This window comes from Phodopus roborovskii, unplaced genomic scaffold, assembly GCF_943737965.1.
Source record: "Phodopus roborovskii unplaced genomic scaffold, PHOROB, whole genome shotgun sequence".
NCBI lineage: Eukaryota > Metazoa > Chordata > Mammalia > Rodentia > Cricetidae > Phodopus > Phodopus roborovskii.
In genome coordinates, this window is record NW_026125675.1 from 27,308 (window position 1) to 53,638 (window position 26,331).

General features: G+C 40.8%; 1 protein-coding gene across 3 annotated transcripts in view; it reads right to left on the minus strand.

Annotated features, from left to right (window-relative positions):
- Cd99l2 (CD99 molecule like 2) overlaps positions 1-26,331 on the minus strand; it is a 76,301-nt gene that overhangs the window by 25,524 nt on the left and 24,446 nt on the right. For all 3 annotated transcript variants that reach the window (XM_051178235.1, XM_051178232.1, XM_051178233.1), the window contains exon 2: positions 585-659. In XM_051178235.1, coding sequence (XP_051034192.1) covers positions 585-659 — 75 coding nt within the window. The remainder of the gene's footprint in view (positions 1-584; positions 660-26,331) is intronic.

Below are 26,331 nucleotides of genomic sequence, written 5' to 3' on the forward strand. Positions count from 1 at the left end.
TGTGTAAACCACAGTGGTCTTGAACCCACAAAGATCCACCTGCCTCTGCTTCGATTAAAGGTGTGTGCCATCATAGCCAACATGCACACTTCTTTAACTTTCAATCAATTAACGAAGTCTTTTCAGTTTTTAAACTCTTACATAATGAATATCAATAGATAGAGTCTACAAAAAATCTCTTGAGATCCTCAATAATTAGGGAAGCATTGAGACAAAAATGCTTAAATGTTTTTGTCTGAAAGTTTTGTGTTATGCTAATAAAACAGACACAGGGCTGGAGAGGTGATTCCATGGTTAAGAGCACTGACTTCACATTCAGGGGCCTGGATTTGATTCCAAGCAGCCACATGACAGCTCACAACCATCTGTAACTGCAGTTCCAGAAGATCCAATGACTTCTTCTGGCGTCTGCAGGCACTTCATTCATGTAGTGCTCAGACGTGCATATAGGTAAAAATACCTATATACATGAAAAATAAATGCCCAAAAATAAAATGGACCAATAAAATAAACATGAACATTTATGGAGAGAGACACCAGAGAGCTACAGAGACAGCCTGTAGTTTCAGAAAGTTAGGACTTACCTCTTCCTCCTGCACCTGGTTTCTGACGGCCATCATCTCCATCGCCTAATTCACCAGTGAAGTCAAAATTACTTCCTTCAGAGGGCCCCAAAACACAAAGGAAAAAACAAATGTATTAACAAATGGGTACAAGATAAAAAAAAACAAAAACAAAAACAAAAACAACAACAACAACAAAAAAAAACAAGCCAGACATAATTTACTGTTGAGACAGACTCTTCCTGTGTCCTGGAACTCACTATGTAGGCCAGACTGTCCTAGAAGTCATAGAAACCTACCTTCCTCTGCCTCCTGAGTGCTAGAATTAAAGGTAATGGTTTGCACCAGCAGTCCCAGCTCAAAAACAAATTGAAACAATACCCATGTTTCATTTCATCATTTAAAATAATGAACTAAACTGGAAAATGCAACAAACATCCCACTTAAATACACTGGACAAATAAGCATGTGAATCACAGGTTAAAGCTACAATACAATTCCACCACACCTCAACCAAAATGGTTAAAATAACAAATAGTGAAAATACCAAATGTGGCTAATATGTAGAGACACTGGTCCCTCACAGAATGTTAGAGGGAATAGAGACTAATATAACCTTCCTTGAAGAATCAACTCCCTCTTTAAAATCAAAAATATGTATGCAAATTCCACCTGACCTGGTCTAGCCAGATAACACATATCATGTGTTAATACACAAAGTATATCCCAACAGTGATTGCAGAAGACTAGAATCATAACAAATATCTTTGATGACTACAATAGCATGACACTAAAACTGAATAGTAAGAAAAAGCTAGGGGAACACACACACACATGCAGAAATTATACAACACTCTTCTCAAAAAGTCAAAGAAAAAAAAATCAAGAGGGAAACCGAACAGTATCTTGAGACAAAAGAAAACAGAAGTACAATACACTCAAACTAAAAGTAATCGTAACAGGAAAGACTCCACCAAAATGGGCAAAGTTCTCACATGGTCTCATGTTACTCCTCAGAAAATTAGAAAGTAAGAGAAAGGAAAAGCCAAACATAGCAAAGGGTTTTTTTGTTTGTTTGTTTGTTAAATGAGTACAGAATGGAAATAAACAAACAGAAGGCTGGGAAAGATGTTTCAGCAGATGAAGTGCCTGCTGTGTACAGGATAGACAGGACTGTTGACCTGGGAAACTCTATCTCCAAATCCACCCAAAAATATATGTATGTACTCTTGGAGGCCAGGAGTGTCAGATCCCCTGGAGATAGGTTACAGATGGTTGTTAGCTGCCCACCATAGATGCTGGGAACCAAACTCTTAACGACTGAGCCACCTCTCAAGTCTGAATCTAGATTTTAAACAAATACCTGAGGAACAGAAAAAAAAAATCACAAATCACAGAACCTGGGACAGAGTTCAGAGAAAGCCCTGTGAGGCCTGTATGGAAAGTGAGAAAGCCAGACATTCACAACATAAAGGCACCATACCCCTGACTTCAAACTACAGTTTGAGATACTTAATCTGTATGCAACAAAGCTGTCAGAATTAAAAGCAGAATAATGGTGGCAAAAAAAATGGACAACCCATAAATATACCGAAATGCAACCCTTGAAGACAGTTGCTTTTGAGAATGTACAAAGGGTTAAGGATAGTGTTTTCAGAAGCTGCTGGTGGGAAAACACAAAATAATAAAATTAGACCTTTATTCCAGTACAGTTACCAAGTAAAGATTAACTTTAAATCTATTAAATGCAATACCCAAACCTGTACACCTATTAAAAGAAATAGTGGGCATTGATCCAATTGATAGTTTCCTGAACAGCATTAAGTAGAAAATCAAAATGCAAGGGTTGGTGTAGCTTAAAGGTCAAGTACTCGATTAGCATGCATGAAGCCCTGAGTTCAATATCTGGCACCACACAAACGAATACAAACAAAGGTAGAATAATAGGCTTGCATCAAAATAAAACACTTCAGCATAGCTAAGGAAACAATCAGTGCAAAAGGGAAAACCCTAATCTCACAATAGCTAGTTTCCAAAATGTACAAAATGTACATACTGACTCAGAAGTCAGTATGAAGAGTTAAAAATTGATAAGAGACATTGCCCCAAAGAAATTATATTTATGGTCAATAGACAGGAAAAAAAGATAATGTACAACAACTCTAATCATTGGGAAAATGCAAACTAAAAGGACAATGAAGCTAGCTATGGTAGTGTACACTTTAATCCTTGCACTCAGGAGGTAGAAGCATGAAGATCCCCATCCAGAGGCTGTCTGTGCTACATACTAAGACTATCAACAAAAGGGAAAGAAAGGAGATGGAAGAGAAGGATGAAGAAATGGGGAGGGAGGGAAAAATCATAAAAACAACTCATAGAGTTTTTCCACCTTATGCCTAATAAATAGCTGCTATCAGAAAGATGAATGACAATAGGTATTGGAGAGGATATAGACAAAAGGGAATCTGTGCATACTGTTGGAAGGAATATAAATTAATATAGCCATTATGAAAAATATAATGGAAGCTCTTAACAAAATGAACATAGAATTATCATATAATCTGGTTATACTGTGCTTGGGAACTGAAAATGGTATGTCAGAAGGATCTGCATTCTCATGCACATTGCAGCATTTTTCACGGCCAAGATATGGAAACAACCTAAAGGTTTATCAGTGGGTTAAATGAATAAAGAAAATATGGATTATTAGACTAGGATATAACTTGGTGGTCGCATGATTACTTAGCATGTGCAAAGCCCTACCGCAATCCCTAGCATCGAAAAGAAAAAGAAGAAGAAAGTTCTATGTATAATATGTCATTTTTGAAAATAAAATAAAAAGGAAATTTCAACACACTCAACAACACAGATGGACAAGTGCCTCCTAATCTTACTTCTATGGAATCTAGAAATGCAGAGCTTCGAGGGTTTATAGCCTTGCCTCACTACCAGTTCACTCTCTTCGCTTTCTATTTTTGCTTGTTGCTCCAAAGAGAGTCCACAAGCTTCCCTGGTGGTTTGAAATCTACGTGAGCCTTTATTTTATTCAGTTTTGTAAATAGGAGACCAAGAAAGTACAAACACCTGGCCTGAACCTTGACCATCAATCAGTAACAGGACTGGTAGAGCATGCCTGTAATCCCAGCACAAGGAGGATTCCCCAGTCTCACTGACAATGAGCTAACCATTCTCACACTATCCCGGATCCCATGAAGTATTTTGTCAGTTCATGGTACTTTGCTCTTCATCCAGGCCCTTGGGAGGTAAACTGTCCACTCTAACTATATTCAACTGAAAAGACTTGAGGGCAAAAGGTTATTGCTAAGAGAAGCTTTCCTCTGAAATGGACCCATACATCTGGCCCAGTGTCCTATTGAGTATGATAGTTACTGAGTATCATAAGTTCTATCTAGGCCTGTTTGGGCTACATAGTGAGTTAGAGGCCAACCTGGACTAAATGCTCAGACCACTTTTTTTGAGACAGGTTCTCACTATACAGTTGTGCCTGGCCTTTTACTAATTATTGATGGAAGATGTCATTTGGTAAATATGTTTCTCTTATTGGTTAATGAATAAATCCTTGTTGGCCAATGGGAAAACAAAATAGGCAGGACTAGGAGACAAGGAGGATTCTGGGAGACATAGTAGAGGAGAGTAAAGATGTAGGGACTTGAGAGAAGAGATCCGGACCCTCTCTCTACTAAGACAGGACCACATGGAAATACTTAGATTGATAGAATTTGGTTAAATTTAAGACAGAGCTAGCCAATAAGAAACGTTAGTAACAGGCCAACAGCTTTATGATGGGAGATGTCATTCTGTAAATATGTTTCTCATACTGGTTAATGAATAAAGCACTGTTGGCCAATAGGAAAGGAAGATAGGGGGGACTAGGAGACAAGGAGGAAAGAGGAAGGAGTAAGGAGGAGTCAACATGGAGAGACTGGGGAGAGCACAATGCCAGCCCCTCTCCGGTAAGACAAGACCACGTGGAAATACTTAGATTAACAGAAATGGGTTAATACTTAAGACAGAGCTAGACAATAAGAAACTAGTAACAGGCCAACAGCATTATATCAATACTGAGTCTCAGTGTGTTAATTGGGACTGGTGCCACTGTGGGACCGGCAGCAGGGGAAAAACTACTTGTAACAGCTTTGTATCTAATACAGCATCTCTGTGTGTTATTGGGGGCTGATGCAGCTCTGAGACCAGGCTGGTGGGAAAAAATGCTCATAACAAATTATGTACAATTATGTGTACTTATACAGAATTTCCTGCCTTTGCCTCACAAGTGCTGGGCCTAAAAGGTGTGTGCCACCATGCCTGGTGTGGTGAAACCATTTTAAAAGCAACCAAGCCATCAGAAACAAAACAGTACTTTACTTCTAATAGTCCTCTCACACTCACATATTCTCAAATAAAAATAAGAAAGAAAAAAAAAAAAAAACCAGGCAAATCCCAATCCGGAGCTATTATACAAAACATTCAGTTGGGTCCCATTTTCAACTGTTAAGATCATGGAGATCAGGGGAAAGTCTGAGAAATTGTTCCTGCCTGTGGAGCCTATGGGGATGATACTGCATATAAAATGTATGAGCTATGCAGCACAATGGGCAGCTTATTGGGCTCCTACACAGAAACTAAGGAAAGCAGATAACATATGAATACTGGTTACTAATAGAGTATTAACACAGGTTCTTTCCTTGAAGCAAAGCTAATGTAAATGGTACTGACATAAAGGAATTCTCTGCTGCTTTATAATTTTTTTTTCAAATCTAATTGTTCCAAAAGTAAATTTTATTTAAAAAAATCATTTTCCTACACCAAAAAAATTGAATAATTATCAAATAAAGACATATAGGATATATAACCTCAAAATTGTTAAAGACCAAAAAAAAAAAAAACTGAAAAACAACATAAACAATGAAAGTCAATCAAACCCATAAGAAACATCACAGGGGAAAGGGCAGGGAACATGTTAAGAAAATTATGAACTTTGGTTTAGCTATGTATACAATCAGTGAAAAGCATTCATAAAGAAGACAAAATCCCCAAAAGCAAGTGCTGTCAGAGATTTATGTCATGAGGTTAGGGAAATGATGACACTATATCTAATAAGTACTCTTTGAATGGATTCTAGCCTGCAAAGGCCATTATTGGAACAATCAAAGACAGTGAATGAGGTCTGGGGACCAGATGGGAATGCTGGTTCTAATCCAACTGCTTGATCTTAATGGAAATACTGCTGTTGTCAGAAAGAGGGTGTCCTTGTTTATTACAGATGCATGTTGATGTATGAAGGGATCATAGGTACAATATCTGAAACTAATCTAGAAACAAGTCAGGAAAAATATTTGGAGGAACTACATGTATGCGAGTAAAACACACAGAATTTGTAACAGAACTGAGAAATGGAGGTTGGGTGATAAACGTTAACTTGTACCCCAGACATTATTTGGGCACCTATTGAAACTTGAATAGGGTTCTGATTATTAGGCATTAGTATTGTGACCAAGGTTAGTCTGCATTTCTGACTTAGATGCTCTGGCTTGCAGGAAATATACCCCAGTGTGCTGAATTGGAGAAGCTAATGCATCAGGTAACCAATGAACACTGAAGAGATTTGAGTTGGAGGACCAAACTCTCTTCATATTGTACTTGCAAATGTTCTGAAAAATCTGTAGTTACTTCAACGTCTAAACATTTTATACATGCATTTTCCAAGTTAATAATGTCACTGCTGAGTGTGTGTTAAAGAAAAACACTTGTAACATGGACATAAAGAAGGCTGTACAAAGACACACATTTCCACCCTGCTTACAACAGAAAACACGAATGGAGGCAAAATAGCAGTCAGCAGAGAGGGACAGCTGTGGGAATTCAGCTCTTGCATACAATGCATTACTGCACTGCTGCGTTAGAAAAGAATGGGGAATCCCTGTCTACTAACATGAGATAGATTCTGAGGTACAGCAAAAGGCAGAGAAATGTTCTTCCATTTGTGTGCATATCTAAACCCACAACCATAAAAATGTTTTAGAAGTTCACACAGGGAAGCTGCTGATACAGATAATGTCTATTGAAAACAGGAGTCAAGAAGAAGGAACTATTTCCTATCAAGGTTACTACCTCCTTGATTTTGTTTTAATTTTCATTACGTCTGTGTAGTTTCCTTGTGCTAATTCAAGGTTCTGTGTCAGTAGCTCCCAAAGCATAAGCTAATCATTCCATTGGATTTTCTTTTGACACTCTTCCCCTACTTTCCCACATAAGAACAACAAAAGCACACATTACACAATAGCATATTGAGCCAATAATATGTAGAAGTGGCCATTCCCGTGTTAGCTCCTGACATATCTGGCCATATGTCATTAGGTAAAGGGTTATGAACAATATGACACAACTTTGTAGTATTTATTAATTAATTCTCTATTGACTTTGAACTCAATAGACCCAACTCATCTATGGAAAAACACTCACTCTCAAGCTCTGATATGGTAAACTCTCCGGAAAGAAGATGGGGCCCCACATCATCGTTTCCACTTGACTCAACCTGATGCATCTGAACTACAAACATCACCCTAAAACCGGTTTGAGACTGTTTTGCTCGAGACAACTCATGACTAGCTAGCTGTAATGGTGCACCTTTTTATTACACCCTGACCAGAGTTTCAAATAGAACTACAGTCAAGAATTTTCTGCCACACAGTGACTAGCTACATATGTCACAGCCAGTTCTGTTGAGAAATTTGGTTGCTAAAAATTTTCTTCCTACAGGATCCATTGGAGCAATCATCGTCCCATTTCAGCAGGAAGTAATCTTAAAATAATGACGCCCCCTTTCCCTACCCTTGAAATTTTGGGATAATAGTCATCGTCTTTGGGTTGGTTTTAGTTATTTGGGATTGGGTGATGCTTACACTCGGGTTTATCTTTTAGACAGGAATAGGGAATGGTTGGGAAATGTATGGTTTATATGGGATATAGGTAGATTAGCCTATTTTCTTGAGAATTTGAGTAAGAATGAGATAGTATTTTACAGCTTACATTGTTATGTATTCTTATGTGGTAAGCTATGTAAAATTAAGTTTATATTTTGTTATATTGTGTTAAATCTTTCCACTTACAATGTTTTATGCACATTATTTTTTACCATATTCTATGTATGTATACTTTTCTTGTATTCAAGACATTTTGTATATTGATACAATTTGGGATATTTATCTTGCTGCCCTTTATAGTTCTACCTCTTGTCTTGACACTTATACTCTACCTCTATTTTAGGGATTTACATGTATGTATATGTAAATAGTTATATTGTTTAAGTTTTGTTCCTGCTTTACTCAGGGAAATTTTAATCAGTCTTTTTAGCTAAGTTCTTGAGTATTACAGATTATCTTCACTCATATTTCCTGTATCTATGAGATTAGTCAGATATAGATGCTTAATCTTCAATCACTTCATAGACATGCAGAACATGGCATTTAAATGTTTTAATATTAGTACTCCATTGACATGAGACACTGTTGCTCCTGACAGCACCGTGCACTTTCCCGAAAATATGTTGGACACTGTTGTTGCTCCTGCTGAAGTTCAATCTCGCCTCAGCTAATGGCCTGTTGGGCAAAGAATTGCCCCCACCTTGACCACTGATTTGGACATGCAGTCCTATGTGCTTACAGGAGACAAATATAGAAGACTGCTTGACCTTGCCAAGTCAGGGTAAGACAGCCATTCTACCTCCCTGCTGTTGTTGTGGTCTGTCAAGTTCTCTTGGCCTTAGCCAAATCTGGGTGTACCAACATTGCTGTGAGACCTAGGGTGACTGTTCAGGTGGCTTGCTGTTTCTGTCCTTGCTGCACCTTTTGGAAGTGGTCCATCTGCATTTTCTGTCTACTTTAGTATTGTTAATTTCCTTCTCAGGTCTTGATGAGGTTGAAGATTAAACTATCACAACTATTATTCTCTCTTCCTAGTTAGATATATTAGGTACTAGACTTACGTTTTCCAGCTTAGGACAACTCTATTGTAAACTCCATTATGCCCTCACCCTAGGACTAGATATGTAGGTCATTTTGTTCTCGATTTTCCTTTTCTTAGAGCACACTTGTTATTCACTGTTTTGCATATAGTTTTGTATTAAGCCTAAATCTTTTCTTTAGACTAAAAGGGGAATTATAGTGAGATAGTCCGTCTGTGGCACTGACCATGCCCATTGGGGGGTGGAGCCATGGGCGGAGTGACCTGTGGAAGGAGGTCGGAGGGGAGCCAGGAAAGACTTTCTTGCTGGAGTGACTCGGACAGGAGAGGATCGGGTTGAATTTCCTGGTGTTCATCTGTCTAGGTTGTAAGTTATTTCTCCCTGAATAAACATCTATTCTGCCTATTTGTTTATCCTGATCCTTATTTAACCACGATACAAAGAGGCACAGATGTCCTCACAATAGGCCACACATTGCAAAGGTTGTCACACAGATGCTGCTTTTCCACACTTTGAACTCTGAGATGCTGTCAGGTATCCTATAGGCTCTTCCTTTGGCACAAACCCACCTTAGGAGTGGCTGATTCATGTCAAACCCAGTTTACAACTCCCAAGCCCTGGAATCTGAGGAGCCAGTGTCCCAGCATTCAGAAAAAAAAGTTACCTCATCCACTGCAGAAGGCCACTATGAATTTTAATGGGAAAATCACGCCATGAGCTTCTGACACCTGTCTACAGCTGTCTTCTTTGATAGAGGAGAAATTTTGCAAATGTTCCCTGTGAACCTGTCCTTGAGAGGATCTACTGAACAAAATGCTGGTTCTATTCAAATACACGTAGATAGCCAGGTTCAGTCCTCTAGAAGTTTCCGTTGGGGATAGAACACAAACTTGACCTGTATCACAACCTGACTTACAGGAGTGGTGTGGGAAGTCAAGGCTGCAACTTAATGAAGCCTGTAAAACAAGGCAAAGTAGGACCTTGTTAGGCAGTGATGTCATGAGCTGGCTGTATACCAGCACCTGCCAAAGACGTGGTGGAAATATATGATCCTAGAGAGACTTCTGATGGGCCCTTAAGAAGCCTTTCATATGGGTTTTATTAATTATCATTCCTGCTTCAGTTTTTATGCTTACTTCACTTTGTTCATCCTGAGCACCCTCTTCCAGGTAAGAACTTATGAACATCTTCTACAGGCATGCCCTGTCCAACATGGAAGCCACTCACTATATACAATAAGTGAAAACCCAACAAAACAAATGTTTAAGTAAGTGCTTTCTACAATTCCAGTCTGCCCCCTCCCCAATTACCGACACCTAGTGCTGGCTATGATTTGGTGACAGTACATTTGAGGTTTAGACCCAAGGCAAATTCACCACCACAGAAGGATGTGTCTCCTGTCTGCTGGTTGGTTAAGAATGTCAGCAGAGATGAGTTTCTCTCAAGTAGCCTTGCTGTCTAAGGATGACTTCTATTCTGCCTCACTGTTCTGTATGTGTAAGCAATTTCTGGTTTTCTGAAATAGAGCCAGTATAAATCATAACTGAATAAATATCTGAACTGCTTCTGTTTTTAACATTTTGAAATCATGACCATTTTCAAATAAAAAAGAACACCAGAGACAGCTTACTCTGATAAAGCATAGATGTGACATCTCAACTTTTTCATTTGTCTGCCTTAGTGGAGGTTCCATAAAATCTACTCTATACTTAAATGTGCCACTCATGTGCCAGTCATCTGGGATAGTATCTGCATCTACACAACTCCAAGGGTGCCAAGCTATGTATCAAAAGAAACATCCAACTAAAATAAAAAGAATAAACTTGGCCCCAATACATGTGGCCAACTTGATTAACCCTGAAATGAACTATATAAAATGGATGCTGACCATCAGACAATAAAGGCTTCACCTGTACTGCTACTAGTAAAGGCTTGTGTCCCCAGCTCCATGGGCAAAGGGTCACTAGGGCCATGACTAACAAAATTAAAGGCTGTAGGTCATTAAACAAATTCAGATTTCCATGGGAAGATTCCTGAAAACTGCTCATGGGAAATCCATATGACAAACCTACTAGTACATATGATCAAATTCCCAAATGTCTCTGGTGAAAATAATTCACCGCCTTTAGTGCAAACAAGTATCCTATCCAGACCCCATGCTACAGAAGGCCAGAAGAAACCAAGAATGCCAGTATCCAATCTACCTGAAATGTCTGCAGCATTTTAACTCATGTTACTCAATCCAGATCTGAACACATTGTCTTGATAAATGTTGTGTTTCTCCACCTCAAAGCATGCTGAGCAATTAATATCCTCTGGGTTAGTTAGACACTGCAGCATCGCAAACAAATGTGAAAGTAGCTTGTCTCTTATTCTGATTACTAAATGCATTTTGCCATCAACACCTGAGCTCCAAGTAGTTTCATGAATAAATTTAAACCACTCTCAGTGAGGACAATAATGACAGGAAGCCAGTGGTTCACTAGAAGTCAGGAGTCAGCACCTGACAGTCCAACCCAACCACAGTGGCCACTGAGGATTGGCGCTACCAGCTGATTTCAAGTATGCACAGAGCATGTTCCAGTTACTGCTAGGGAAGGGTAAACATGGCATCCTTCAATCGCAGGCACCACATCTGAAAGTCTTTTTGTATATTGCCAGGAAGCATCCAAGTGTCCTATGTAGCAGGCGGTTTGATTTCCAATGTCAGAGAATGATTTGCACAAATTGTAATTGTCACTTCACTGGTGAGTGTGTAATTAAAAGGAGAGTCTCATTCTTCCTTTCTACACAGAAAACAAAATGTCTACGATGGATGTTCAGCGGGGAGATCACAAATGTGCAGTGAATGCCCACAAAGAGAATCTCTTTCACTGTAAGTCAGAGCTCAAAAGACAAGTGGAGTGGGTGCCTGGGGCTGGAGGCGACAGCACTAGACTGCTAATGGACATGAGGCTTCATTTTAGGGCAGCAGAACTATTCTGGCACCAGACTATGACTGTGCAGCATAGTCTATTGAAAACACTGAAGTCTAGATATTGAAATGGTGGATTTTATGGTTTGTAATTTACATCTCAACAAATACTAGAGGGGTAGCTGTCTCCAGGCACTCTGAGCCTCAGAGACCACATTCCCTTTCTTACAAGTGAAAGCCCACTGGCCACAATGGTTCGTAATTAGGCAGCATGGGGACTGGAGAGAAGGCTGCTCAGCAGCCTGTATGTCAAACAATGGAGTCCTACCAGATTGAGTGTCCCTTCGCAGAAGGTGGAATACAATGATGGAAATAAAACCACAAGCTCAAGCAGCCCCTGCCGTGACATGCCAGGACACTTGAGGTGTTGTCACATCCTATGGTGTGAGGCATGCTGCTCTTGGGGCTGCAGTACCAACTCCCCAGTGCTTTGCTGAAGGTGAAATCACTGCTGAGAGCTGGACACAAGACTGTCCTGAGGCAACAACTGAACTTGGTGGTTCTGACGGTCTGCTTTGGAGCATCTCCAGATGCAGATCCAGCTCTCCTACTCACCACCATGGACAGCTAGCTGTGTGGTCATGAAGACCTGAGTTCAGCATCCATAAAAAGCCAAGAATGGCAGCATGTACCTGTAATCCCAGAGCTGGAGAGTGGAAGAAAGGAAGATCCATGGGGCTTGCTCACTAGCCAGTCTAGCCAACCAGCAAACTCCCTTCAGTGAGAGACTCTGTGTCAAATAAGGAAGACAACTATTGAGAAACACATCACCACCAATCTGACATATACACTCACACATATACTCGCACATACATACACATATATATGAGCACACATACACACCCACAAAATACTAACAAAGATTTAAGGGCTCAAGGCCTCAGTTTTCTCATCTGTAAAATGGATATGACAGCAGATAGCCTACTCCAGTGGGCTGGCATGAGGATTAACCTGTCATTGTACATAAATAATTTATTAAACAACCTGACATACAGGAATCTCAGATATTAACTACCTTTCTTATAATATCTGGTATTATTCAAGTAAACTAAATAAAAATAGAAGGTCCACAGACATAAAGGAGTAAACTTACAAGCAAGCTGTGCTCAAATGTTCAAAAGCTTAGTACATTAAGAGACAACAAAGTCATGTTCTCATCTAAACTCATTCTTGCCTGATGAACATTTAGATTCTGCTGTTCTGATATAAGCCTGGGAAATCAATGCACAAGAATGGCAGGGTTTCACACAAGGCCATCTTCAAGCTCTCCTAAACCATAGACTTTAATAACAATGTGTGTGGCATTTCTTTCTCCCGCACCTGACATAAACAGTAGTGGCTTTTTTTCTAATTTCTTAGAGGTAGTGGGAAGTTGTGTCTGGTCTATGATTTTTACATGAAGACTTCTAAATCAGAGTCTGGCAGAGAAAACAGAAACCTCAGAGATCACTAAGTCCAGGTTGCAGCTGGGAATATGTCTCAGTCATCAGCAATAACCAGGGGATGGGGACATTTCCGGGACTCAGTGTACAACCTGTCTAATGTACTTGGGTTAATTTCAGGCCAGCTAGAGATCCTGGCTCAAAGCAGCAGTGTGGATGGTTCCTGAGAAATGAAAGTCAAGGTTGACCATCGGCCTTCACATACGTTGGCTGTAGTGAGATAGTTACTTTGTCCCCTTCTGTGGCACTGACCACGCCCATTGGGGGGTGGAGCCAGGGGCGGAAGTGACCTGTGGAAGGAGGTCTGAGGAAGAGCAGGGGAAAGCTCTCTTGCTGGCTGGTGGGTAGCGGAGAGGAGAGCATCCGGTGGAACTTGCTGATGTTCATCTGTCTAGGTTGTAAGTTATTTCTCCCTGAATTAGCATCTATTCGGCCTATTTGTATATCCTAATCCTTATTTAACCACAATAACTGGCATTTCACATACATGTGCGTTGGGTCCCTGCACATACAAACATTGCCCCACATACTAAATAAATGAATAGTTGTTTTACTTCATTGTGCCTCAAGCTAGTAGCAGGAAACTCTCACTTTAAGACAGCCCATTAAGCAGTAAAAATGTGCTTACAAGAAGCCTGGGTTACATTACAGCCCCCATGAGCCAGCCTGGACAGAACCCAATGCAGCCCACACAGACAGGGAGCCTAATGGAACCCACACAGCCTCAGAGGCAAGATAAAGCAAAGCAATCCCTCCACGAGGTCCAGTGTTATCCACAGTCATCCCTTCTGAGTGCATAAGCAGGTCTGCACTAGAATCCCAGTCTGCATTTGCCACAAGCCATCAAGATTTCCATCTTTCCACCTGGTCAAACACTGCAGAGGGAGAAAGGCAATGGCAGTGGCACAGTTTGTCCCTGGCCCATACCTTTCTCCAGGATCCTAATCCTATACATTCTATTCCTACCGAAAGGGATTCTGTCTTCATTACTCTTATAGTAAGTTTTGAAACAAGGAACTTAGAATCCACTAACTTCTCTCTTGCTTGGCAAGTCTGCATCCCTATTTTGGGTCCCTTGAGTTTCCATGTGAATTTTAAGAGCATCCCGCACATTTCTACAAAAGAAGACTGCTGAGATTTTAATAGGATTGAGTGGAATCTGCAGATCGGTCTGGGAAGTATTCCATCTATTTTTAACATCTTCCACTTTGAAACTAGAAAGTCCTCTTTTGACTTCACTTCTCCATCTCAGTCCTGCTGTATTTCGTCCCTTGTATTCATGACCAAACTTATTAAATGGATGCCTAGACTCTGCTCTCTCATTTTCGAGTCACTCCCCAATGTCTCACAGCCAGATGCCAGACCTGAGTTCCACATCAGCTTTATTGATTGGCACAGTTGCCCACACTACCTATTATCCAAGTCCATGTCCTTCAAACTACCTAGAATCTCTCTCTCATGTTCTAAGTCAAGCCATCACCAAGAACTGTAAACTCCTTTCTATGGCATGACTAAGGGCCACCTGCTTCTCTGAATCTAGCTCAGGCAGGAAGTATCTTTCCCTTGAGCCACACTACACGTTACTTCCTAGGACTTTGCTGTAGAAAGTAGGCTCCCAGACATTCTCCAGACCACAGGTAGGTAGACACCCTTCTTCCTCTCTAAAAACGTTCTGGAGCATTGCCTTTCCCACTTAGAAGCTTGAAGACATTTTCATTACATTGACTATAAATTCCACAAACTTAAACATGGTCTTCAAAGCCATGTGATCTGATGTGGCCCTATCTTATAGCCCTCTCAGTGTTTCGTGTGCATTTGAAGACTATTTTCAACTTGTGTGTGCTAGCTGTAGAAATTTTAGAAAATATAAGAAAAAAATTAGAAATAAATTGACAGCAAGAAGGTAAGTCAGTGGTAGAGCTGCTTATTAGCAGCCATGAGAGCCATGTTTCAAAATCTAGCTATTAATTAATTAATAAGCAAAAGATTATAATATGAATGAACCTCTAAATACATACTAAATGAATTAAGCCTGCCAAAAAATAAAAATACTACATGATAGCACTTACTCAAGGTCTCTGGGGTAATGATGTTTGTAAAGACAGAAAACAGAATAGGAGTTACTTGCCAGGGACTAAGGGTAAAAATACAGGAAGTTGCTTAATAGGAAAAAGGTTTTGATTCTACATGTTAAAAGTGATCTAGAGACTGATTGCATAAATGTGGATATAAGAATTAAGGAAGGCTGGAGAAATTACATGGTTAGGAGCACTTGTTGCTCTTTCAGTGGACCTGAACTCAGGTCCCAGCACTCATGGCAAGCAGTTCACAACTGTCTCTAGTCCAGAGAGGGACCTGATATCATCTGACACCCACATGGCCATGACATACACACACATACACACATATATTCATACAATAAAACTAACATCTAAAAACAAAACAACTGGGGAGATGGCTAAGTGGATAAAGTACTCACACAAGCACAAAGACCTCCGTTTACACCTTCAGAATTCATGCAAAGCCATACATGCTAATGTGACTCTGTAAATCACAATGGTCCTCAGTGGGATGGGAGGCAGAGGGAAAAAAATCCCTGTTAGCTCAAGGGCTAGCCTGGTATATAGAAAGGTGAACAAAAGAAAATCCTTCGACAAGGTCGAATGCAACACTTGAGTTTGTCCTCTGATTTCCACACACGAGCCATTTCATGTATGCACTCATGCAAACAGATATACTTGTGCGCACGCACACACACACACACACACACACACACACACACACACACACACACACACACACAAACCCACAGGCAGCTGCATCACCCAAAAGCCCTCACAAGAACACAAGAATTATCTTCCTGAGCCTTGTGTGTTTTGCGAGCTTAAGCTTGCTATGTCTTATAAGTTTCAAGACCTTCCTGAGCCTTGTAAGTTTTATGACATTCCTGAGTTTTTAAACTTTTGTTGGCCACTGAGAGGGAATGTTTGTTTCAATTAGAAAAGAGTGGCTAAGCACCGCTAACTTTAGGACAAGAGCAAAGATTAATTCTCGCAAAAACATAGTGTTTTTGGACAGGTGACACTTCATTTGGAGCTAACTGCTGAGTAGAAAATGGAGTTCATGTAGGAAAAGGAAAGGAGTATATGCTCACCTGAATCAAACTTCCGCTGCCATCCAAGCATTATCTTGTGGTGGCCAGAGTGTAGGCTGTATGGGAAAGGACTGGGTACCACAATAGGAATCCCATTTACTTAGCTACACCCTATTGAGGACCAAGTTCTTCCAGAAATTATTGTTTCTGGTTGCAAAGTAGTAGACACCCAAGCCAGTCTCTCACATTGTCAAGATATTTTGATGTTTAATTTGTCCAACAGACAGTAATTATTATGACCCCATGAAAAACCACCTTTTAGCGCTGGATAGATTCACAGAGCTCACCATATATATCAATGCCATCAGAGTGCAAAATCCTGGTATGGATACATTTAAAACCACTAACCACACACTTAAAGATACGCCACTAACCATACACTTAAAAATGGCCAAAGAGCCAGGTGTGGTGAGTCTCAGCACTTTGGATGCCAAGGCATGAGAATTAGCATGAACTTGAGGCCAATCAGAGGTACACAGTAAGTTGCAGGGCAGCCTGGACTACAGGGTGAGTTCTTAACGCAAGGTAAAAATCATAAAGGAAGACAAAGAAGAAAAAATGAAACGATTAAGGACAGTAAGGTTGACCAGCTACGGTGGTTCCTGCACTGCTGACATCAGGCTGTGCCTATGCTAAGTTACTCCACAGCAGCTTTTCAGGTTGTGTGCTCTATCCTGAGACTCCATTATGAGGAGGGCAGTTAACTGTGCACAGGGGTGGAAAGGTCATGGGCACTATCTGTCCAGTACCACCCACACAGTATAGACTAATAAATGACTGGGAGTCAAATGGGGTGTCACCCAATAAATTTATCAGGGTTCATTGCAACTATAGGGATAAACTGACATAGCAAAATCATATCAGAGAAACCAGGCCTGAGGACCAAGTGTAAAGTACAACTCTCTCACCTGCACCCATAAAAGGGCAGACACCTAGTAATCTGATGAGGACAGTCCCCCTGACCACAAGGAACCTGCAGGCAGAGAATTCCTGACTGTGTCAGAGGCTTCTGCTCAGTTCGGTTGATAGAGCCTTCTTGACTTGCTGCTTGCCGATCACCCTCGGGTTTCCCAATCTGGATCTGCAGTGGATCTGATGCTCATTCATCCTGTGCAGCTGAACTTCTGATCCAGAACCCACAGCCTTGGCCAGCAGCCAGCAGCCCCAGTGCCTCTCCAAAGAAGCCCCAGCTAGTTCATTATCTCACCCCAAAGAGATTACTTTGCATTTTTGTCAGTTTCCCAGCTCTAGTTGCTCCTGCCTCTGAAACTCTGCCTCTTTAACCCTTCACAATCTCTCTCTCTCTCTCTCTCTCTCTCTCTCTCTATCTATCTATCTATCTATCTCTCTGTGTGTGTGTGTGTGTGTAGAAAGCGAGATCTTTACTGTATAATGCGTGATTTGAAAATTAATATTAGAAGTTATGATTGAAATAAAAGAACCCACATTTGCCCAGCCAGGCCTATGAAGGAAAGGAGGAGAATCTGGCAAACTCTATGTTGTGTGAATTTATTGTTGGTCAGTAAATTCTGACATTGTGGAAATACACAAACGCTTTCCTCTTTGTTTCTGGGGTAGCACACTCACAATTTATCCACAATCCCAGCACTCAGGAGGCTGAAACAAGAGAATTAGTACAAGTTGAATGCCAAATTAAGCTACACAGTAAACACCAGACCAGTGTCACCTCCTGAGTGAGACTCTATCTCAAAGAAAGAAAAGAAAAGAAAGCGAAGGGGATTAAGGGCAGGATGGTCAGATACAGTTAAGTACACCTGTTATCTTTAACACTCAAGAGAATGAAGTAAGGGGATTTGAGTTCTAATCTAACCTGGACTACATAGCTCATATTCCTACACACACACGCGCACACACACGCACACACGCACACGCACAGTTGAGAGTTGAGGATTTAGAAACTCTGTGTTTGTGTGTGTTCACTCCAGAACTGTTCAAACCTATCAAATCTGTCCTTATGCTCTGTGTTCATTCGTCTCTCAGTTACTGTGTTAAGGACCACTACCTGCTATCACTAAAACAGATATCCCCACCATAACCCCCAGTTCTCCCATTCCCTTCTCAATTCAACTTCAGCTTTTCTCCATAAACTTATTCATAGTTATCAAGCTGCCGGAGAGTGGCTTGCTCAAATCCCCTTGCCAAGACATTCAGTAACAGACTGGGGCATCTGTTGCACCCACTCAAATTCAATACTAGTGTACACACTGAGGAGTGAAGAACTTACAGTGCTGAGTGCTGGTGTGGAACTCTGCAAACAGTGACTAAAGCAGTCTGAGGACTAGGATTAATGACAGAACGAGCCAGTCCTTGGTCATAAATACATGCTTCACCTTAACCTCCTGAGAATCGTGTGTCATCCAGCCAACTGTAAGCCTGGATCTTCTCACAATACAAATCCTTAGGAGGAAGACACCATGGTTTGTGCTTCTGCAGAATACAGGAGATTTCTGTCTTGGGCTACATGGCAATTTCAAGTAATACTACCAGGTCCAGGTATGCTTGACTTTGTCAACTTAACCTCTAACTCATCCAGTTCTGTAAGGGAAACAAATAAAATAAAAACATAGCTCTTTACTCAGTCTTTCCCCTTGTTACCACTCTGTACTTGGTTCTGAACACACAACACACACCCTTGGATTGTATGGGGAAGCTAAGGATATACATGTTTTGAGGCCACAAGGCAAGAACTATGCCACTAAAAAATTGGGGAGGAAGGGAAAGAGCCCAAAGAAAGTTTCAATGGGCTGAAGATGTTGCTCAGTTGGCAAAGAGGTTATCTGGCCTGAACAAAGACCTGGGTTTGAACCATAACACAGCACACACCTGTGTTAGTTCTTAGGATGTTAGTGCATATCTATAATCTCAGCCTCTTCAGAGGTAGAGACAGCCTTTAGGAGTTGGCGAGGTCATCCTTAGCTATATAGTGAGATTAAAGCTAACCCTGATGTTCAAAAGACTGTCTGAAAAAGGGAAAAAAATCTGTCTGTTTTGTCTTAAAGTAGACTTGTAGAATCAAACTTGTCAACTTCCTATACCTCTTTTCAGCTCAGCTGTGTCCCTTGAGACAGGAACCAAGCCAGGCTCAAGTAACAGGCACCTCATCATTAAAGCTGGCTCAGCAACTAAGCATAGTATGCTTATCTCCAAGCACACAGGACTCTCTTCATTAACAAACTGAAGAAATCCACACAGACACAAATGCACTGGCTCAGACATTACTCGCACTGTGATCTCAGGATTCTAGAGGCCACAAGTCTGAAGTGAGCTAAAAATCTGGGTACCAGCAAGTCACATACAGTCTTTCTGGCGGATCCTCTGAAGAAAGGTCTGTTTTATCGCCTCTTCCAGGTTTTAAAGGCTACCTGCATCCCTTGGCTTATGGTATTTTATCCTCAACGTTCATCACTCTGCCCTCTGCTCCTATCATTGCATGCTTTTGCAGACCGATCATCCCCTAGTGATATCACTAGCAACCTGGATAATTCAGGGAATCTTCTCATTTCAAGACCTATAAATTAAGTTTGTTTGAAAGACCCCCTTCACCAGGTTGCAGAAATTTGTATTCGACCATGTTTGCTGGGAAGGAGAAACATTATTTTGCTAACTGCAACAATCAATAAGCACCAGGTAGTTTCCCATTTCAACCATTTAACTATTCACTTGTGCTTGGATGAAAGCACTCCTCCTCACATCATTTTCTCTAATTAAAAGCCTCCTTTGTGTGGTGAGGAAGGTGTCAGTAAGGTGAACTTTTACTCTAAGGGGCCAACTCTGCACACTGAGTCAAGGAAGAATATTTGACAAAATTGACACTTTTGAAAGAATCCCTCTGTTGTGTGGAGATTTGTTGGTTGGAAGCCAGTTGGGGAGCTATGGCTGTTAGCCAAATCTGTGGGGACTATATCTAATTATGTGGTTACAGGATTCTAGCTTGCCCAAGACTTGTAGAATTCATTTAATCACTAGTCCTCAGAGGGCTCTTACCCCATTCAGGGCTCCCGTGAGTCCCTCTACCTAAAAATTCTTCTCACTTCTTCCCATCAAAAGTCTTGCCTGTAGTACCTCAGACTCACTCTTTAAAGACATTTATTAAAAGAATGAAACCCTGGATTGAGAGATGGCTTAGTGATTAAGAGTACCTGCTGCACCTCTAGAGAACCCAGAGTTCAATTCCCAGCACCCACATGGTGACTCAGTTCCAGGGAATCTGCAAGCCTCTTCTGACCTCCATGAGCACAAGGTATGCACATAAAAACACTCATATACATAAGTAAAATAAAATTCTAAAGCATAACATTCGGTGGGTTCTGCTGTATCACATAGTGTGTAAGCATCACAGATATCACCTTCCACTGACCCAAAAGGAAATCCTGAACTCACTAAGCATTTAAGACATTACTTCTCTCACCCAGCCCTGGACAACTATCTATTTTCTTTCTGTGGATTTGCTTGCTCCAGGTATCTTAATAAATGGAATCATACATCCTGTATTTTTGTGACTATTTTATTCAATATCATGTCTTCAAAGTTTCATCCTTTTGTGGCTGAATAATTCATTGATAGATAAAGCACACTTTGTCCACTCCACAAGGGCCTGTCATTTTGTATGATTCTTTTTTGTTTGAATGTTTGTTGTTTGTTTTTGTTTGCAGTGCTGGGCCTAGAATCCAGGACTCCTTGCATTCTAAGCAAGTATTCTCTCACTGAGCTGCATCCCAGCTCTGTTTCTACTTTTTGACATTATAAATAATGATGTCATGTATGCCCATGTACAAATTTTTATGGACATTTCAATTATCCTAGTTATACACCAGAGATGACTTTTTAGATTATTTTCTCATGCAATATATCTTGATTATATTTTCCCTTCCTTCTAACCCTCTCAAGTCATCCACCCTCCCCTTTCCTTCATATCCCCTCTATTTCTGTCTCTCACTAGAAAAGAATAGGCTTCTAAGAGATAACAATCAGACATGACAAAATAAAATATAATAATATGAAGCAAAAACTATCATATTGAAGTTTGACATAACAACCCAACAAGAGGAAAAGAGACTTGATAGCAGGCACAACAGTCAGAGACCCACTCATTCTCATAGTCAGGGGTCCGATAAAATACTAAAGACCCACTCATTCTCATAGTCAGGGGTCCGATAAAATACTAAAGACCCACTCATTCTCATAGTCAGGGGTCCGATAAAATACTAAAGACCCACTCATTCTCATAGTCAGGGGTCCGATAAAATACTAAAGACCCACTCATTCTCATAGTCAGGGGTCCAATAAAATACTAAAGACCCACTCATTCTCATAGTCAGGGGTCCGATAAAATACTAAAGACCCACTCATTCTCATAGTCAGGGTCCGATAAAATACTAAAGACCCACTCATTCTCATAGTCAGGGGTCTGATAAAATACTAAACTGCTGTAATGTACATGCAGAGGACCAGGGTAGATCCATGTAAGCCCTGAGGAGACGGAGGACACCAGAACAATCAACTGAGCAAGGCACATATGAGCTCAAAGAGAAAGAAACATAGAGAGTGATGGGAGATGTCATTCTGTAGAGATATCTGCATAGGCACAATTAACTAAAAGCAACATTTAAATGATGAGGGCGAAAACTAAAACTTTCACCTCTCTCAACTCTTTAGGGGGACTTTGTGTTAGAGTAGTGCCTCTGTCCCCACACTTCCTTACTAGTCACCTCAGTTTCCACAGCTGCAGTGTAGGAATGATGAAACAATGCCTTCCACACACAGATCTACAAAGAGTTAATTAAGAAAGCCTAGGTAACACATAAACCACCTCAGCACCAGGGAGATGGCTCACTCACCAGGAAAGCAAAGGGACCTAAATTAGATACCCAGCACTCATGTGAAAAACAAAGTCAAGCATGGTAGCACATTTTTATAACTCCAGCACTAGAAAGGTAGAGCAAGAAGGGATGCCCAGGGCTCACTAACAGGCTCCCTACCCTAATTATTGGTCCCTGGGTCCCGGTAAGAGATTCTGTTTCAAAAAGAAATAGAGGATGACTCTTGAGGAATGGAATCCAATGCTGATGTCTGGCCTCTATGTACATATGCACAGAGAGGAACTTGAACACACATAAACATGTGGACCCACAAAATAAGTTGTCATATCCCCTCTCTGTCCCTGAGATCATCAAGGGCCTTGAGAGGTTAAAGACAGACAGCTCTCAGTGCACAGCTCTGCAAGGGTGCATTCAATTGGAAAGGGCTTCCTCCAAGTATCTCAGATGTTTGGACCTTCGCACTCTGTGATTTCTTTAATAATATGTAATAAGGACAATGAAATGACTTCAGGCCTTTTAGTTATTAATATATAGTTTTAAATTTTAATTTTTTTTCTTGCATGTGGCACCGGGCACAGGGCCTTGCTTACACATGTCAGCCAATTGCTCTATCACTTACTTATACCCTAGGCCCTGAATGAGCCTATTACTTTATTTTGGAGATTATAATTACATTTCACTCCCCTTTCCTCCTTCTAAACACTTCCATACACCCCTCCAAGCAACACTGTCAGCCACCCTTAATTGGAACAGCTCAGTGTACCATACTAAACCTGTACAAACCTACCAAGTCATGTGGGCACTGCCTACCTTGCAATTACTGCTAGTTCCAAGCTTGCCAATGCACCTGCAGAGTCTATGAACCCAAAGCCGAATAGACAAGGTGCACTTCTTCTTCAGTGCCCTATGTACTTCTTCCAGTATTAGCAATTAGAACTCTAGTAGTCTTCCTTCCTTAGTGACACAGGGGAAATCTAGGTCCCCTTTGGGGCCTCCAGTCATACTAATAAAATAATGCATTGTAAAATAATTTAAGAATGGACTCAAAGGAAAGCACAAGGACAATTTTATTAGAGTTCAAAAGAAAAATCATAGGGTTGGCAAGCTGCAAATCCTAGCAGCTCCCCAGAGAAAGAGAATGGGAAAAGCCATGAACTTTAAGCTGGCATGGAGGTCAGGTATGTGGGCACCAAGCAGCCACATATGGGAGAAAGGGTAGGAAAGCCCAAAATGCTAAGAGCACACGTATGAGAGCACACATAGAAAAGATACAGAAAGAAGTGAAAGAAAATCGAGGCTTTTTTGAGTAATTCAGAAAAGCAAGCAGACTTATGACCTTTATATGGCTATGGTGCATAAGCTTCTGAAATAAGATCAGGGATCCTTGAAGGTAAAAGTATGGTGTCTCATAAAAAAAAAAAAAAGTCTGCCTCTCTTTAGTAAAGCATAAGGTGAGCCAATCCTCCTAGGGGTGGTCCCTTAGCCAAAGTGACTGAACCAGCCTCCACTCAGGCCTGAGATTCTATCCTCTTGATCTACACTAACAATACCAGGAACCTATGGAGGTAGCCAGCTCTCCCTAGCCCTAAGCCCAAAGCAGTGCCCAAGAGATACCAACTTGAATGCTCACCCAACTTAGAGAAGAAGCAGTCCATTGGTAAGTTCCCCCATGACACACCGCTCTGGAAATAAAGCAAAATTACTTTGCCTGTTCTATCATTCCACTCCCCTTGTCACATTTTGGTTCACATTATTGCTCCTCATAACAAGAAACAATGCTCTCTGGCAATCCCCAGTGTGTAAGTTCCATGCTGACTCAGGGACAGCTAATTTGAAAGAGAAAACCTTCCCTCAGCAAAGGCAAAGAGGGACAGTCCATACTTAGGTAACAGGATGAACTGTGCTCATCCTCTCATTCCTATGCTGAGGTCTAGTTCCTCAGAAGGGGACTCTATTTGAGCAATATATTTTTAATATATTTTTCTATTTGTTTTTTGTTTGTCTGTTTATTTATTTATTTGGTTGTGGTTATGCCCACAATATGCATGCAGGTATCGTTGGAGATCAGAAGAGGACATCAGATTCCCTGGAAGTGGAGTAATAGGCATTTGTGAGCCATCATGTGGATGCTGGGAACTGAATCCAGGTCTCAGCCTAGACAGAGGGGTGTGGGGGTAGGTGCCTTGGTCCTGCCTCCAAAAGATGACGGGACAGACAGTATACTTCCTAGGGGAGGCCTTACTCTCCCCAAGGAGCAGATGGGAGGGGCAAGTGAAAACAGCAGGAGGAGAGGAGGGAAGGCAAACTGGGATTGGAATGTAATAAATTGTTTTTTAAGTGAAGAAGCTTTGGGGTTGATGTTTGGAACCTTGACTGCAGTGATAGTTACACAGGTGAAATGCGTCAGACTACATTGACAGACTATCCATTTTAGAACTTAAGTAGTTTAGTGTATGCTCATTAACTATAACTTAGAGGAAGAAAAATTACTTAAACCCTTGCCATAAAAGTCTGTGTCACTTCAGGTGACCTGTCACTTTACCCAAATATTTTAGGATTTTGGTGGTGGTGGTGGTGGTGATTTTTCTAGACAGGGTTTCTCTGTGTAGCTTTGGAACCTGTCTTGAAACTCACTATGTAGACCAGACTGGCCTTGAACTCACAAAGATACACCTGCCTCTGCCTACTGAATGCTGGAATTAAAGGCATGCACCACCACTGCCTGACTATATTTTAGGATTTTCATTTCTGTTTTTTCATAAGAGCTTAAGAAATATTTATCAAAATGTATGTGGTAGTTGAGTGATATATCTTCTAGGCATCTATTGTGTTTATATGTAAAATAAAAACTATGTTTTAAATAAAGGCAATGTGACATCAAGGTACAATGGCAATGATATAACAGCCAATACCCCTGTGGTGGGTGGTATCATTTAGGGATGTTCTCATTTCGAGTGCTACTTTATGCAGCAGAAATCACTATAAAATATGGTCTTAGAGCAAGGGTTATTATCCTACATTACTTGGGTGGGTTCGAGACAAAGGCTGGGGTCACTATAAAGAAAGAAGTCTGCTGGCTGCTAGACTGCATGTCATCAGTGGCTAAGTGGAGGGAACCATGAACTATGACATAACGACGACAGACACACACACACACACACACACACACACACACACACACACACACACACACACTGGAAAAGGCAAAGAAATTGATACACCACTAGATCCTTCAAATGACCACAATCTTGCTGAACCTGAACTTCAATATAGTGAGGTTCTTTCAGCCACCCAATACCCCAAATTTAAAGGGATCAATTTGTCCTGCTTTAGGCATCTAAGCTTGTGGTAATCAGTTATAGCAGAAACAGGAGACTATTTGCCCCTTTTTACTACATATATAACAATCCAGACACCATCCCAGGCCAGAAGAATAGTAAGAACATTGCATTATTTGTTCCAGTGAAGTTTCCAAAGCAGGTGACATCTGTTTCAAATAAACCAAGTGCTCACCCTTGTTCTTCAGAGGTCTGCAGTATTCATTTGGAAATCTTTCCAGATCCTATTCTGCTAACTCTTTAATGTCACACTTTCAACAAGCAATTATTCAGCTTTTTAAAATTGAGTCCTACTTACAATTATGTATATTCTAATTGGGCAATATGACTGGCAAAGGCCTTAATTATGGTCCATAATTCACACCTAGTGTATTATTAGGCCTTTGCTACACATTGGCATTTGTGAACATTGTACCGTGGCCCTGTCATTTGCACAGCTTCTTCCAATTATTGTGCTTGCAGATGACTTGTGAGAGGTAAGGTGACAAATGATGGCATTCCACCCACCCAAGGGAAACATCTTTTCATACTAACCAAAAGCCCTGAGCAGGAGCTTCCAACAGCTCACATCTATTCACTATTAGCTGATCTTACATCTTAGTGAGATACATTTAGTGATCAAGAGCAGCAAGTCTGGAAGGAGAACACAATGGGCTCCTGGCCTGCTTTTCCACATGACTCTCTCAGCACTGGGTCATGATTAGGCAGCTGTGTTCTTTGGTGGGTTACTGGAAGATGTGGAGATAGTTTTCTATTTACTCGAGTGAAATTTTCACCCCGTAAAACCCATGTTCAACTAGAAACTAAGTAGGCGACCATAATTTGAAAAAGGGTCTTTAGGTATTAAACTCAAGTTAAAATGCAATCACTCTGGATTGGAGTGATACATACCTACTAACCCTAGCATTCAAGACAGTAAAACATAATGATCAGAAGTTCAAGGCCAGCCTAGAATATAGAAAACCCTGTCTCAAAAAATGTGGGTCCTAATTCAGTGTGTTCTTATACCAAGAGAGAAATGTGGAATTCAGAAGGG